The sequence below is a fragment of the Maniola jurtina genome, chromosome 11, assembly GCF_905333055.1.
Source record: "Maniola jurtina chromosome 11, ilManJurt1.1, whole genome shotgun sequence".
In the NCBI taxonomy this organism is placed as follows: domain Eukaryota; kingdom Metazoa; phylum Arthropoda; class Insecta; order Lepidoptera; family Nymphalidae; genus Maniola; species Maniola jurtina.
The window spans coordinates 9,261,691-9,275,653 of record NC_060039.1 but is presented as its reverse complement, the minus strand read 5'-3'; the positions used below and the strand labels follow the sequence as shown (position 1 = coordinate 9,275,653).

At 38.5% G+C, this 13,963-nt stretch overlaps 3 protein-coding genes across 3 annotated transcripts; all 3 read right to left on the bottom strand.

The window, feature by feature from the left end:
* Positions 1 to 2,118: 2,118 nt before the first annotated feature.
* Positions 2,119 to 2,841, bottom strand: LOC123869729 (histidine-rich glycoprotein-like). The gene has a single exon (XM_045912727.1). It carries the CDS (start codon positions 2,839 to 2,841, stop codon positions 2,119 to 2,121), a length of 723 nt encoding a protein of 240 aa, XP_045768683.1.
* Positions 2,842 to 6,710: 3,869 nt separating this feature from the next.
* On the bottom strand, positions 6,711 to 7,448 carry LOC123869823 (histidine-rich glycoprotein-like). The gene has a single exon (XM_045912881.1). The coding sequence runs from the start codon at positions 7,446 to 7,448 to the stop codon at positions 6,711 to 6,713; it is 738 nt and encodes a 245-aa protein (XP_045768837.1).
* Positions 7,449 to 8,123: 675 nt separating this feature from the next.
* LOC123869824 (spore coat protein YeeK-like) lies at positions 8,124 to 8,843 on the bottom strand. Its single transcript, XM_045912883.1, has one exon. It carries the CDS (start codon positions 8,841 to 8,843, stop codon positions 8,124 to 8,126), a length of 720 nt encoding a protein of 239 aa, XP_045768839.1.
* Positions 8,844 to 13,963: the final 5,120 nt, after the last annotated feature.

Genomic DNA, 13,963 nt, shown 5'->3' with positions numbered 1-13,963 from the left:
GTGACGTCACACGTCACTAAGTCCCTCACTCTTAGTAATTAGTGTGAAAGCCTTATCACATCATTCCATCTTACGTATATATATACCTCATTAGTTAGAGCTTTTGCCGGCAACTTTGTCCGTTTTCCGGGATAAAAAGTAGCCTTGATTACTCCCTGATTGGAGGCTACTTTCTACCTGTCTGCGAGAGACCCATCAAAATTGGTTTAGCTGTTCCGAAGATAAGCCCCGGATGAGCAGACAGGAAGACATTTTCATATAATTTTTTTATTTAAAAAGAGAGAATATTAGCCATTTTAATCATGACTAACATTCCCCTGACCCCTCCAACTAAGCGTAAAGCTTGTGCTAGGAGTAGGTATGACAATAGTGCAACGGGTGGGGTTCGAACCGCGGACCTTTCAGATCTCAGTCCGCTCCTATAACAGTTGAGCTATTGGGGCTTAAATATAATTACCTAGCCTGATAAGAATTTTGCAGCAAATTCTTTTAACAAAGATGAAAGTAAACGTTCAGGTAAAACGTTATCTATCTATACCAACTTATAATAAAACTGTAACTGGATGATTTCTGTACATTACATAAATTTTGAAAATTTTAATCGTAGGAAACATTATTATCGATACAGATCCCAAAATAATTGTGGAATTTTTGTCTGTCTTTCTATCTGTCTGTCTGTCTGTCTGACTGTACACGCATCACGCTAAAAATTGGTACAGCTTTAGCTGATACTCCGGCTTACAACTGTAGGGTAATTTTTATCCTGAAAAAAAAACAGGGATTCTTCGGGATATGGGATCAGTTTTTTTATAGATTGTGCTTAATAACTACGTAGAAGCGATACTCACAATACTTTTTCTTTACAAAGGTTGTATAATACTTTGACCATGTCAGTTTGGTGAAGATTTGATGAACAGTTTCTGAAATAGCAGATGGAATTCTTGAACGGTTAACAGCAAGTTGATCGCGATTAGTGTAATTAATAATAGCTTAAAAGCTTAGCGTAAAAAGTAGATTCTTAACCATATCCATACTAATATTATAAATGCGAAAGTGTGTCTGTCTGTCTGTCTGTCTGCTACCTTTTGACGGCCCAACAGTTTAATCGATTCTGACGAAATTTGGTACAGGGTTAGCTTATATCCCGGAGACGGACACAGGCTACTTTTTATCCCGGAAAATCAAAGAGTTCCCACGGGATTCCTAAAACCCATCTGCTTAACCGATTTAATTCCCTGTAATTGATATAGGCATCTTTTTATCCCGGAAAATCAAACAGTTCCCAAGGGGTCTTTAAAAACCTAAATCCACGCGGACGAAGTCGTGGGCATCCTCTAGTAGAAAATAATATATTGGCATTTTCATTTCTTCCATTTGATAAAATGTATTAAAAAGTACTTACTGTCTCTGTACCTCACTACTAGAGGACATTAAGTGACTTAGTGAAACTGTTTTCCGTCCTTCACGTTCAGTTAAGCGATTAATATTTTAGCAAAAAGTATGAAAATGCTTGAATAGAAAACCGATTTCTTTACCGTCTATCAATTTGTCTGTACAAAGAGATACCTATTTAAATTAATAAGACTTGGTACAACGGAGAACCCGTATGCAAATCAATTAAAATTCTCTTTGAAATGTTGCGGTGATATAGCCTAGTGGTAAAGACGTCAGTCTCCTATTCGAGAGGCAGGGGGTTCGATCCCAGGCACGCATCTCTAACTTTTCGAATTTATGTGTGTTTTAAGCAATTAAATATCAGTTACTTTAATGGTAAAGGAAAACATCGTGAGGAAACCTGCATGCCTGAAAGTTCTCAAAGGTGTGTGAAGTCGGCCAATACGCACTTGGCCACCATGGTGGACTATGGCCAATCTCATCTCATTTTGAGAGAAGACCCGTTCTCAGTAGTGATTCGGCGATGGGTTGATAATGATGATGAAACGCCTTTAAACACGTCCGTCATGAGTTTCACCTTACTGCATAAAACACAAATAAAATACAAGTAATATTTAAAAAAGTTTTATTTACATGTGCTTAGCTAATAAACATAATATAGCAACGTACCTATATGAACATAACGACTCCTATTTACAGAAATGACTACAAGGTGTTTATAAATTAATGTCCCTTCTTGAAGCCCCAATGTTTGTGGTCACCATGCTCGCCCTTTTTCCCGGAGCCCTTGTGGTGGTGGTGGTGTTCGTGGTGGCCGCCCTCGTCGTGGTGGCCCTCGTGTCCGTGGTGGTGTCCACCCTTCTCGTGGTGTCCTTTCTTGCCATGGTGATGTTCGTGGTGTCCGCCGTGCTTGTGGCCGTGATGGAAGTGTCCGCCCTTCTTGTGGCCGTGCTCCTCGTGGTGGCCTCCGTGTCCTTCGTGGTGGCCCGACTCTCCGTGCCTGTCGTGGAAGTGTTTGTCCTTCTTGAACTCATCTATTTTGTGTACACCGTGATGTCCTTTAGTAGAGTGTCCTTTGTGGTAGTGGCCCTTCTCTTCGAATCCGTGTCCTTTCTCTCCCTTCTCACCGTGGTGGTGGTGGTGGTGGTGGCCGTCTTCGTGGTGATGGTGTTTCTTGTGTCCGCCGTGATCGTCGTGGTGTCCTTTGTGGCCGGCATGGTCGTGATGGCCCTTATGTTCGTGTTCATGGTCGTGGTGCCCCTTGTGTTCCTTATGGCCTTTCTCGTCGTGTTCGTGATGGTGATGGTGGTGATGTTCCTTCCCTCCACCCTTCTCGTGATGGTGGGATGCCGCGGGTTCGAGATCAACGTCACGTTTCTGTCTTATTTCCCTTGCGCTCGATAGCGCGATGAGGGCGAAGATGCCCAGCACAAAACTTAACTTCATTTTTGGTGTTACCCTAGCTACAATCAGTTCGTCTATGGAAATTTTATTATTGTAAACTCGATTTATAAACAGTAAATTGATTTACTGGCGCCTCCATTGGGCAATGATTGCAATTGACAGTGCTTGCACCCACTATTGTCAGGGTCAACAGTTAATTGTTTTATTGAACCTGGTAAATATGCGTTAAATTTCAGGTTTTCATTTTTTCCCCTTTTATTTTATTATCTGTTATAGGTATTTTACTAAAACAGCATAATCATGTTATTAAATGTTTGAAATATAATAATGGCCTACAACAATATCTTGGCTTTGTAATAAATAAAAATAACCTTGTGCACACAAAATATCATTATGCACTTACTTTGACATCTTCAGTGATAATCGTAAGATACCTTAACTTTATCCTTAGTGAGATCGTAAGATAATCTTAAGAGCCTTTAGTGCCGTTAGGGTCTTTAGTTCGCCACGAAATGGCCACGAAGAGTTAAAATAAAAACCTAACTTTGAAGTCTCGAAATTCCTAAACTGGCATAATACAAGTAGGTAGTATAGGGAACCTAAATAAGTATGCTTTGCAATGGTATGTTTTGACTTCCAATATTATAGCGTCTATTGGGCGCCAATTATTTATTAACTACTGTGTTATTATTTTAATATCTTTAGTAACACTTGCAAGATTGATACAAATAAATCGGCACGAGAATTCAAAATCAATAAAATCGATCCACGCGTTTCGAAACAAAGGAGCAAACGAATAAACTGATGACCACAATCCTTTGCATTGCGCAGTCGGGTAAAAACAACGACCACATAAGCTACCGCAGGCATAATAAATTATGTAGTACGAGCAAACCAAGTAGTTCAATCTAAACAAGAGGTGAATGACTGCTAATTGTACAAAAACAGATCTCAGCCGGCTTGCGTATTTAATCCTAATTTTATGAGTTGCGCAAACCGTCATGCTGCTACTTCAGATTGGACTACTTGTTTTGCGATTACTCTACGTACCTGATTCATGTTTTACAGAATTCTAGGTAGGTACGTCATAATATGAACATTGTTCTTCACAGTATCATACCAAAACGGAATTGTTACCTACAACTTGGTCCTTTATTTCTTAGCCCGTAAGCGAGATATCAATTTAAGATTTTTAATTTAAGTGCAGGCAGAAATCTCCCATATCAAAATCAGCTCAAGCCATGTACTTTTAAGTATTGGATTTTTGCAGACCGATCTTTATCAAATATCAAAATGCTTTCGAACTGCAAATTTTTCCTCTCAATCGGTCCAGTGCTTGAACAAACAAATAAAGTGTACAAATTACTACTATTTATAAGGAAATAACCGTTTCCAACGTTGCGCTTGGGAAGTGGGCTGAAGAAGTATTGAGAGTAAAAATTTCAGCTGAAGTCTTAAATTACTCGATTTTATTGCAATAGTGTTCAAGAGTACCTACCTACTTTCACCTGAAACTAGACGGATAGGTACTTCCCCAATCTTGCCATTTTCAAAGTGACTGCTTTTATTTTTTTAAAATCGAACAACGTCTATCGTATACCTACTTTCAAAGTGTATGCAAGAATTTAATAAAATTACTCTTGTAACTTTTGTAAGCTACGAGTATTGTTATACAAATGCAGCTGTCCTAATTAAATTGCGTTGTACCTAATATAGTTAGGTACAACATTTTGTCAATAGGTATTGTTGGTTGAGAAGTATAGACTGTTATAATAATATTTTTTATGATTATAATATCCTATTTTTAATTTGTTTTGACCTTATTCCAGTTATTTATAATTATATGCTTATTTATTCAATTAGCGCGGACATTACCCAATTACACAAAACCAACAAAATGCAACTTAAAAGTAATGAGGTAAAATTCGATTAGATAATAATAAATTAACGCAAGAACCAATTCTCTAGGTTTGACACATGGTTTGCGAGTTGTAGCTTCTAGAAGCTCTCGCAAAACTGCAAGCACCAACATACAAACACGCTCCATCCAACAAATATGCCGCCGACTCGGTCAGCAGTGTATTCATGTAGAGTGCAGACTTGTCATGTAGTATTGGGGATCTAGCACTGAGTGAGCCTCCTAGCCCAGAATGCTGAATTTAGTATAAAATGTTGGATATACTTAATGTTAAAGTAAAATGTCGAGTCCCAATCCCAAATTGGTGAATTTTGATTACAAAACGTTGAATCCTAATAAAAACACAAAATACTTTTTTCCGTTTGCATAAAATCCTTTTTTTTATAAAGTAGCAGTACGACCAATTGGAGGTAAATTAAGTTAACCAAAATTATAATTATTTTAATGTTTCTTTACAAGCTACGAAAGTTAGAACCTTCGATAAGCGAATCTAACACGCACTTAGCTAGGCATTTTTAAATCTGATATTCGGGTGCATTAACAATTTGTCTTTAAAAAAATCATAATGAAATCAACGTCATCATAGCTTATCATAATGGAAAAGTCAAATTATCCCGACAACTATGTTTGTTTTGGGTTTAGGCAATCTGCAGAAATCAAGAAAGCTTAGTCAAATGCCAAACTTACAACCTTTGCCTAGCAGATTTTTGACCAATCCTAGGATAGTCCTGTAGACAAAGCTGGTTGAAACTAAATTTTTAAATTCTGTCACGTTCACGTTTCATCATAAACACTCTTCTTGCGGCTATTGTATCTTCTGGGGGTTTTGTGAATCGTCTTTTCATATCACCTAAGTTTAGAAATCCTATGGGAATTCATTAAAATTAAAAGAAAGATTTTTGTTCGAATAAACTTTCACAAAAAATCTATCAATGGTTCGGAATACCGGTACCTAGTACCTTTTATCGACTTTTATCGAAATGTTATCCCATACTAATACATGTAGGTACTCGTATGTCTGTGACCTTCCCAATTTTCAAGTTCCATCCGAATAACTGATTAAAAAAAATAGCTTGCATCCCAGAGACGGCTTCTTCATATTATAATAGAAAATCATGAATTTATCGTAGGACTTAAAAAAAATCTAAAACCACGCGGACGGAGTCGCATCTATCATCTAGTCTAATATTATAAACACAAGGAAGATCCTTATCTACCTAGGTCTGCTGTCCATTTCAATACTAGTTAATGATAAAGATTTCTAAGACCTACTAGTTCCGAGTACAAAGGTGCAATTCGTATATTTTTGTAACTAATTTAGTCATTGGATTCCGTTCATTGACTTTGCTTTTTTATCATTTTAACATTAGAAAATAATTGGTATTTTATTTAAATTTTTATATAGAGTTAATTTCGTGCTCCATATTTTTTTTTTGTTGGCAACGAATGAAATATGAGTGATTTTCATAAATGATTCCAATTGTAGCTATACGTTTTTTCCGGAGGTAGTCTGGATCAACAGTAATAAAACGCATATAATATTAAAATAATAGGTTTTACGTATTATTGTCTAAGATACAGATACCTAAGGTGCAATGCACACGTGCCATCTTTTTGAAAAACACTCTCACTAAGCTTTACTTACTTAACATGTGATTGAAATTGGTATAATAATAATAAGTAAAACAAAACACGGAGGAGCGACGCGATTTCAAGCGAGCAACGCGACGCATCGCTTTGAGTCACCGTCGCTATGCTAAAGTAAATAGAGCTAGATTTGCCTTGTCATAAAAAAAGACGCTGCGCGGCTCGTCTCCACTCCACTCTTCAGGTGTGCGTTGTGCTTATAAATATTGTTTTTGTTGCAAGTTGGTATCAAAATAAAATTAGTAATAAGTACTATATTCAGTTTAAAAATCTTTTATTTTTCGTAGTAAAAACATAACAAAACATAAATAAAAAATCAACAATTAACAATATGTTTGATACTGGCTTAGTGTCCCTTGTGATGCCAGTGCTTGTGGTGTTCATGACCTCCTTTCTTACCATGGTCATGATGGTGATGGTGGTGCTCGTGGTGGCCATCTTCTCCATGGTGTCCCTTGTGGTGATGGTGGTGTCCGCCATCTTCATGATGTCCGTGCTTGCCGTGGTCATGTTCATGGTGTCCATGATGCTTGTGGCCGTGGTGGTGGTGGCCGCCCTTGTGGTGTCCGCCCTCATGATGGTGACCGCCGTGGTGTTCATGGTGTCCCTTCTCTCCGTGGTGATCGTGGAAGTGCTTGTCCTTCTTGAATTCGTCGTGATGTTCGATGCCGTGGTGGCCCTTTGTGTCGTGACCCTTGTGCCAGTGACCGTGCTCGTCGTGACCGTGGCCGTGGTGCCCCTTCTCTCCTTTTCCGTGGTGATGATGGTAGCCCTCGTCGTGGTGGTGATGTTTCTTGTGTCCGCCGTGCTCACCGTGATGGCCCTTGTGTCCTTCGTGATGGTGGTGGCCGTGCTTTCCATGGTGGTGCTCGTGATGTCCCTTGTGTCCCTTATGGTCGTGGTGACCATGGTCATGATGATGGTGTTCGTGACCCTCGTGGCCACCACCCTCATGGTGCCCATGATCGTGGCCGTGATGGTGGGAGGCTGCGACCTCGAGGTCGGAGCTCTCCTCCCGGATCTCCCGACAGGAGACCGCGGCTACGAGAGCCAGAAGCCCACATAACACCAGAAGGCTTCTCATAGTTGGTCAGACAAGTTACTGTTGAATGATATTTTCCTTCGGTACCGATGATATTTTATACTAGTTAGTCGGTACGGTTAAGAAATTTGATGTTGACGTATTGTCAAGGTTGCCAAAGTACCAAATGATAATAGATTTCTACTTCTAATTTTATCATTCGAGGACTTGCGTATTGTAGAGCAGCGCTAACTACCTATTTCCTCTGGGTGGAAATTGCTAACTACCGCTCCCTGCATCAGTAAATACACGAAGCCTGCAAAATTATTTTCAGCAAAATGTGAAATGTTTGAATATTTTGATATTAAACTAGGAATGAAATATGTATGGAAACTTATTTGGTAGGTAGAAATATACACCTATATCTATAATTTTAAATGAAAAAATATTTACTTTTTAACAGTTAGTTGTTGAGATGTTTGAAAAAAATTGCAGTGACTTATCTAGAAGTTGTTCTAAATTATTATCATCAATTTATTTGAAAAGCGCAAATGTAACCATTTCACGAAAATAAAACAAAACAAACTCAATACTTAGCGTAATAGCGTAGAGCTTTGCAGTTTGGCACATAAAAAATTAGTGAAACAGTCATTGTTTAAAAAATAGCAAACATTTATTTACATAATATCACAAAATAATAATCAACAATAACAAAATTTTGAATTCTCCGTTTACCGATTAGTGTCCTTCCCAGCCCCAATGTTTGTGTTCGTCGTGGGCACCCTTGTCGCCATGCCCTGCGTGGTGCCCCCAGTGCGCATCGTCGCCGGCTTCTTCGTGGTGTCCTTTGTGGTCGTTGTGGTAACCCCCGTTTTCGTGATGGCCCTTCTTTCCGAATTCATGTTCCTGGAAACCGCCTTCTGAGTGCCCTTTGTGGAAGTCACCGCCTTTCTTGTACCCGCCCTCGTGGTGGTGTCCGCCATAGCCTTCCTCGAAACCGGACTCGCCGTGCTTATCATGGAAGTGTTTATCTTTCTTGAACTCATCTAATTTGTGAACTCCAATGTGACCCTTAGTGGAGTGTCCTTTATGGAAATGTCCCTTCTCTTCGAAACTGTGCCCCTTTTCGCCCTTCTCGCCCTGGTGGTGTTCGTCAAAGTAGCCATCATCATGGTGGTGTCCTTTCTCATGTCCACCGCTTTCATCGTAATGACCTTTATGTCCTTCATGCAGGGAGTGTCCCTTTCTGCCTTTGTCGGATTCGTGATATCCCTTGTAGCCCTTCTCGGCTTCTTCTCCGTGTTCTCCATGATGGTCACCATGATAGGTTTCACCGCCACCTTTCTCCCAATGGTGGGAAGCTGCCGCCAATAGATCTGCCTCTCGTTTCTGCCGCACGTCTCTTGCGTAGACGGCCGCTATGGTCAACACCAAACCAAATAACACAATGTTTTTCATGTTCCCGATCTCCTGGATCACTCACTAGTTTATTGCTCAATGTTGCCTGTTGCCAAATGATGCCTGTTGCTTATTTCTTGTAGCTTATATAGTATTGCCAATACTACAATGAGTTGCCTTTAATGTCAGGGTAATATAAATCTGGCGGTCACAAGAGCAAGTGACCTAAATTATACATAAATTACTTTTATTGTTATCGTATTTCGACGAATGTTATTCTTTGTTTGACAATAATTATTACACTTATTTGTTGTAGACTAGATTATTCGCCTCGGCTTTGCACGGGTAGGTTTACGCATTCTGTTACTGGAAATACATACAAACCTTCCACGTGATCACTCCCTTTCCTATAAATAAACGATGGTAAAATTGCATTGAAATACACTACACCTTATTTCATACCTACTAAATTCTCAAACAATATCAAAGTGAGTTTAACTACCTAGTAAGTAGAAAAAAAAAACAGTTTTCCTTGCAATGTTTCCCTGTAATGTTATGGAAACTCTTTATTATTAGAAACGACTTTTGCCGTGGTGTTTTGACGTTATTGAGTACAGAGAGAGTTTACATCCCGAAGACTGACGACCTTTTTGCTCCGCAAAACCAAAAAGTTCGCACAGAATTTAAATAACCGAATTTATGCGGATGAAGTCACATATCTCAATCGGAAATCGAACAGGAGATATTCGCTTAAGAGCACAGCTTAGTACGAGTATAGGAGCATAGCGCTCACTGCGTCAGGAAAATGGTTTAAATCTCTGACAATTCAAAACCCTTTATTAAAGTTTACACGAGTAAAAAGTCTGTAACAATATTCAATTAACTTTTACCAACATTGTTATCTGCTGTCATCATTAAAGCTGCTCCATTAGGAGGGTATAAAGAATAATTTGGTGCCATAAAGGATTCTAATGAGGGTAACAGAGTCAAGGGATGGCACGGAGCCCGTTTTCACCCGAGTCAAGGCCGTCGCGTGTCAAGGTGAGGTTGCGAAGGCGTCGCCCTCGTTGTTTTCTACGCTTTATTTAAGTCAAATACTTTTGATAGATTTCTTACGCCACGTTATTCGCTTGAGCGCGCACGGCCTGTCCCAAGTGAATTATAATAATATGCCGCGCTGTGTCGCTGTGCCGTACCGATTCAGAGGTGGATTCCTTTTTTAGGGTCCCGTGCTCCCGGCTTCTATGCTCAGCGCCATTCATCATGAAGCCACCTCCATGGTACCTTATTGCATAGTCATCGAAGTTCCGTATACAGAGTATGAGTTCTAAATATCAACTCAATCGGTTGGGCGGAGGAAACTGTGGTCTAAACCACATAGCTAACTAACACGGCAAGTTGAGTATAAGGGCTCGTAAAAAAAAATTACTGGGGGACCCGTCTAGGTTTAGCGCGGATGGAATTTCTGAAAATCCTTTCTTAATAGGGGTCTTCTTTATACTGAAAATCTACTATAAAATCTCAAGTTTCTAGACCCAGCAGTTTGAGCCGCATCCTCTCGATCTGTCAGTAGTTTGAGCTGTATACTTTTACTGTATACTTTAATTACATTAAGATCAATACCCTTCATACTTTCATCCTTTCATTTAAAAAAATGAAAGATTTTAATCCCAGCAATATATCTTCATCCATAAACATTTGCGGCCAATAAGTATTCAAAATCTAAAGTAACGGCAACATAGCGGGGTATTGTGCTCCCTTTATGTCACACAATTCCAGGCCTTATCCCGCCAAGCTGTTTGTTTTATTGCCCGTTCCCAACGAAAACGTTATATCCAAGTTTCCTTGTGAGATTTGTTTTTATTTCTCTATTTATTTTGTATGTATCTTAATTGTACCTTTTGAACTTCCAAATATAATAACATTAAATACTCGCAGTATATGATCCGACAGAGGGCTACCTACCGAAGAGTTCTGCCTTAATTTCTAAAATCCAAATTCAGTCTAGAATTAATTTTGCGTAATATAGGGAATATTACGCAAAATTCTGCCTGCCATTCTGATTTTCTTCCTGAAAACTTTTCTACTATCATTAGAATTTTGGTTGGTTGAGTTTTCCGTTCGTACAAAAATCCCACGGAACAACATTAATTTTTCCCGAATTTGAAAATTTTCTGGCTCATTTTTCTGATTTTTCTTTCCACAAAAACCTAATTCGAATATAACATACTTACATCCGTTCTCAAAAGACGCTCTTACCAACAAACATTATTTTATTTTTAATAGGGTTCCGTACCCAAAGGGTAAAAGCGGAACCCTATTAATGTCATTCTGCTGTCTGACCGTCTGTCCTTATGCCTGTCCGCGTAGGTCTCTAGCTCGTAGACGAAATGAGTTATAAACCTGAAATTATTTTTGTCTTTGGTATAAAATATAATAATATAAAAGATACCAGAAATCAAAGCGTGAAGTCCGACTTCATGCAGAAACAAAAATTATTCTAATATAGACAGAATAATAGAAATTTTATCTTAAAAATTTCGGGATAAATGTTTATTTTTATTATTCAGATACAAGTTAGTCATTGAATGCAATCTCACCGTGGTAAGTGATGATGCAGTTTAAGATGGAAGCGGGCTAACCTGGAAAAGGTATGACAGTTTTCATTAAACTCATACTCCTTTGGTTTCTACACGGCATCGTACCGGAATGTAAATCGCTTGGCGGCACGGCTTTGCCAGTAGGGTGGTAGCTAGCCACGGCCGAAGCCTCCCACCAGACCAAAAAATGTAGGCTAATTCCATCTCCAGGATGAACACTATCTCTGTACCTCATCCAAATCTGTAAAGCGGATGGGGCGCTAAAAGGTAACAAACACGCAGGCAGACAGACACACTTTCAGCTTTTTAATAATAGACTGAATTAAATAAAGCATACTATGCGTACATTGACACACTCGCGCACACTAACAATTTGTGTTCTTCAGTGGTTAACATTATTAATGTGCTTAATTAAATCGAGCGTTGCGCCTAATTGCCGAGAGTACGGCATATGTATTTGCGAGCAATGATTTCAGTGTTAATTTAATCATATAACTACTGAGCTTATAAAATATCATCAAGACGAGGTCTGAAGAGATTCTTTGCTAGGGGTATTCACTTTCAGATTGTTATCAATCTGTATTCTGTTCAAGAATAGGCTCTTTACGCACTGCACCCGGTCGGAATCAGAGAAAATTCAGATAACTAAGTAGTAGACGAATCCGGATATCGATTTTACACTGAGTTTGTTTTGTCGGATGATGCTTGCGTATTCTTGAGACTGGATGTCGGCTCGTACTCGCAAAACGAGAAAAATAGATCTAGTGTGCAATCTTTCATACAATAATACGGTTTAGTCGTCGGTCTTTAATTCAGGAGGTCTAGATTCGACCCCGGGCTTGCCTCTCTAAATTTCGGAGGTTACAATTGTGCGTTTTAAGCAATTATAAATATTGCTTGCTTTAAACGAGAAGGAAAATATCGTGGGGAAACCTGCAAGCTGACAGTTCTCCATAATATTCTCAAAGGTGTGTGAAGTCTACAAGCTCGATATTGGACCAGTTTGGCAGACTATAGCCTGAGCTCATCTCATTTTAAAAGGAGACCCATGATCGTTAGGTTGGCGATGAATTAATCACGATGATGATGATAACGGAAAATCAATTTTGTTCCGAATTTTCTAAAATTTTCGGAAAACCATCCTGTGGAAGTATTACATCGAGGTCATTGCTTCAAGCCATTTTGTCCATTCCCAGCATGACAATGTGCTTACTTACTTACTTTTAATTACTCGAGGTGTCAAGTTGAATCTAGTAATAATAAATTTATAGTCTTTGTGTACTAGAAGACTTTAATATAGATCAAGAACGCCAACTCAGCAGAGTATTCAAGGAATTCCGGAATCCGATAGGGCCGGTCCAACGGAAACTATTAATAAAGCGTGGCTCTTGGCTGTCCTCTGTAATTAATTTTCTTAGACGGAAACATCATTAGGGTGAAAAGGCGAAAACATCCATTGAAGTAGGCGCTATATTTAGAAAATAAAGGGCAAAGAATATCAGACCTCAAGACAGAAGAATTTTGTTGCATGACATATTATTATGCAATATAAGCCAGACCAAAAAACATTGAAAAACAAAAGATTCATATAGATCTTCAGGTACGAGTAACTATCCATGACTGAGATGGAAATTTAATATAAATTTCCACTGCTTCAAATATATTATTAAGTTAGCTGGCTCCTGACTTCGTCTGCCTTGTGTGAATGTTTTAAATAGATAAATCTTCTTCGTGAAATGTTCTAAATGACAGAAACCTATATTGAAATACAATAAAAAAATAGGTTGTAATAAAATACACAAATAGTATGGATTACGTGACTATTCAGAGAAATGCTAACATAAGCTGCCTTTACGAGACATACCTACTTAGTCTTTAAAATACCCATTTCCCTTATTGTGTATTTCCATATTTAATATTTCTTGTGGATTTTCCAAAATAATTAGGTACTCTCGAGGTATCAGGATTGATATGAAAAGCAGGTAGATCGAATACTTGGTTGGAATACTAAATGTCCTATTATCTTTTGATCTTTACTGTCGGCAAAATTCTAAGAATAACATATTCCAGATCCTCTTTTAGATAGTGTTTCCAGGTTTTTTAGCTTTTCTAAACTTTTTTTTGACAGCTGAAAGTGGATTGACTATTGAGTTCTTTGGTAGTTTTCTTGTATAGATAATAATAAATAATAGGTACATGTTTTGATCTAGGTATCACACTAATATTATAAAGGCGAAAGTTTGTATGTGTGTGTGTGTGTGTGTATGTTTGTTACTCCTTCACGCAAAAACTACTGGACGGATTGGGCTGAAATTTAGAATGGAGATAGATTATACTCTGGATTAGCACATAGGCTACTTTTTATCCCGGAAAATCAAAGAGTTCCCACGGGATTTTTAAAAAACAACATCCACGCGAACGAAGTCGCGGGCATCAGCTAGTTTAAAATATTTTTTGAAATCTTAAAATGTAATTTAATTATTATTTAAGACTAGGTGATGCCCGCAACTTTGTACCATGGAATTAGGTTTTTGAAAAATCCTGGTGAACTGATTGTTTTTCAACGGGTTGCAAAGCTGA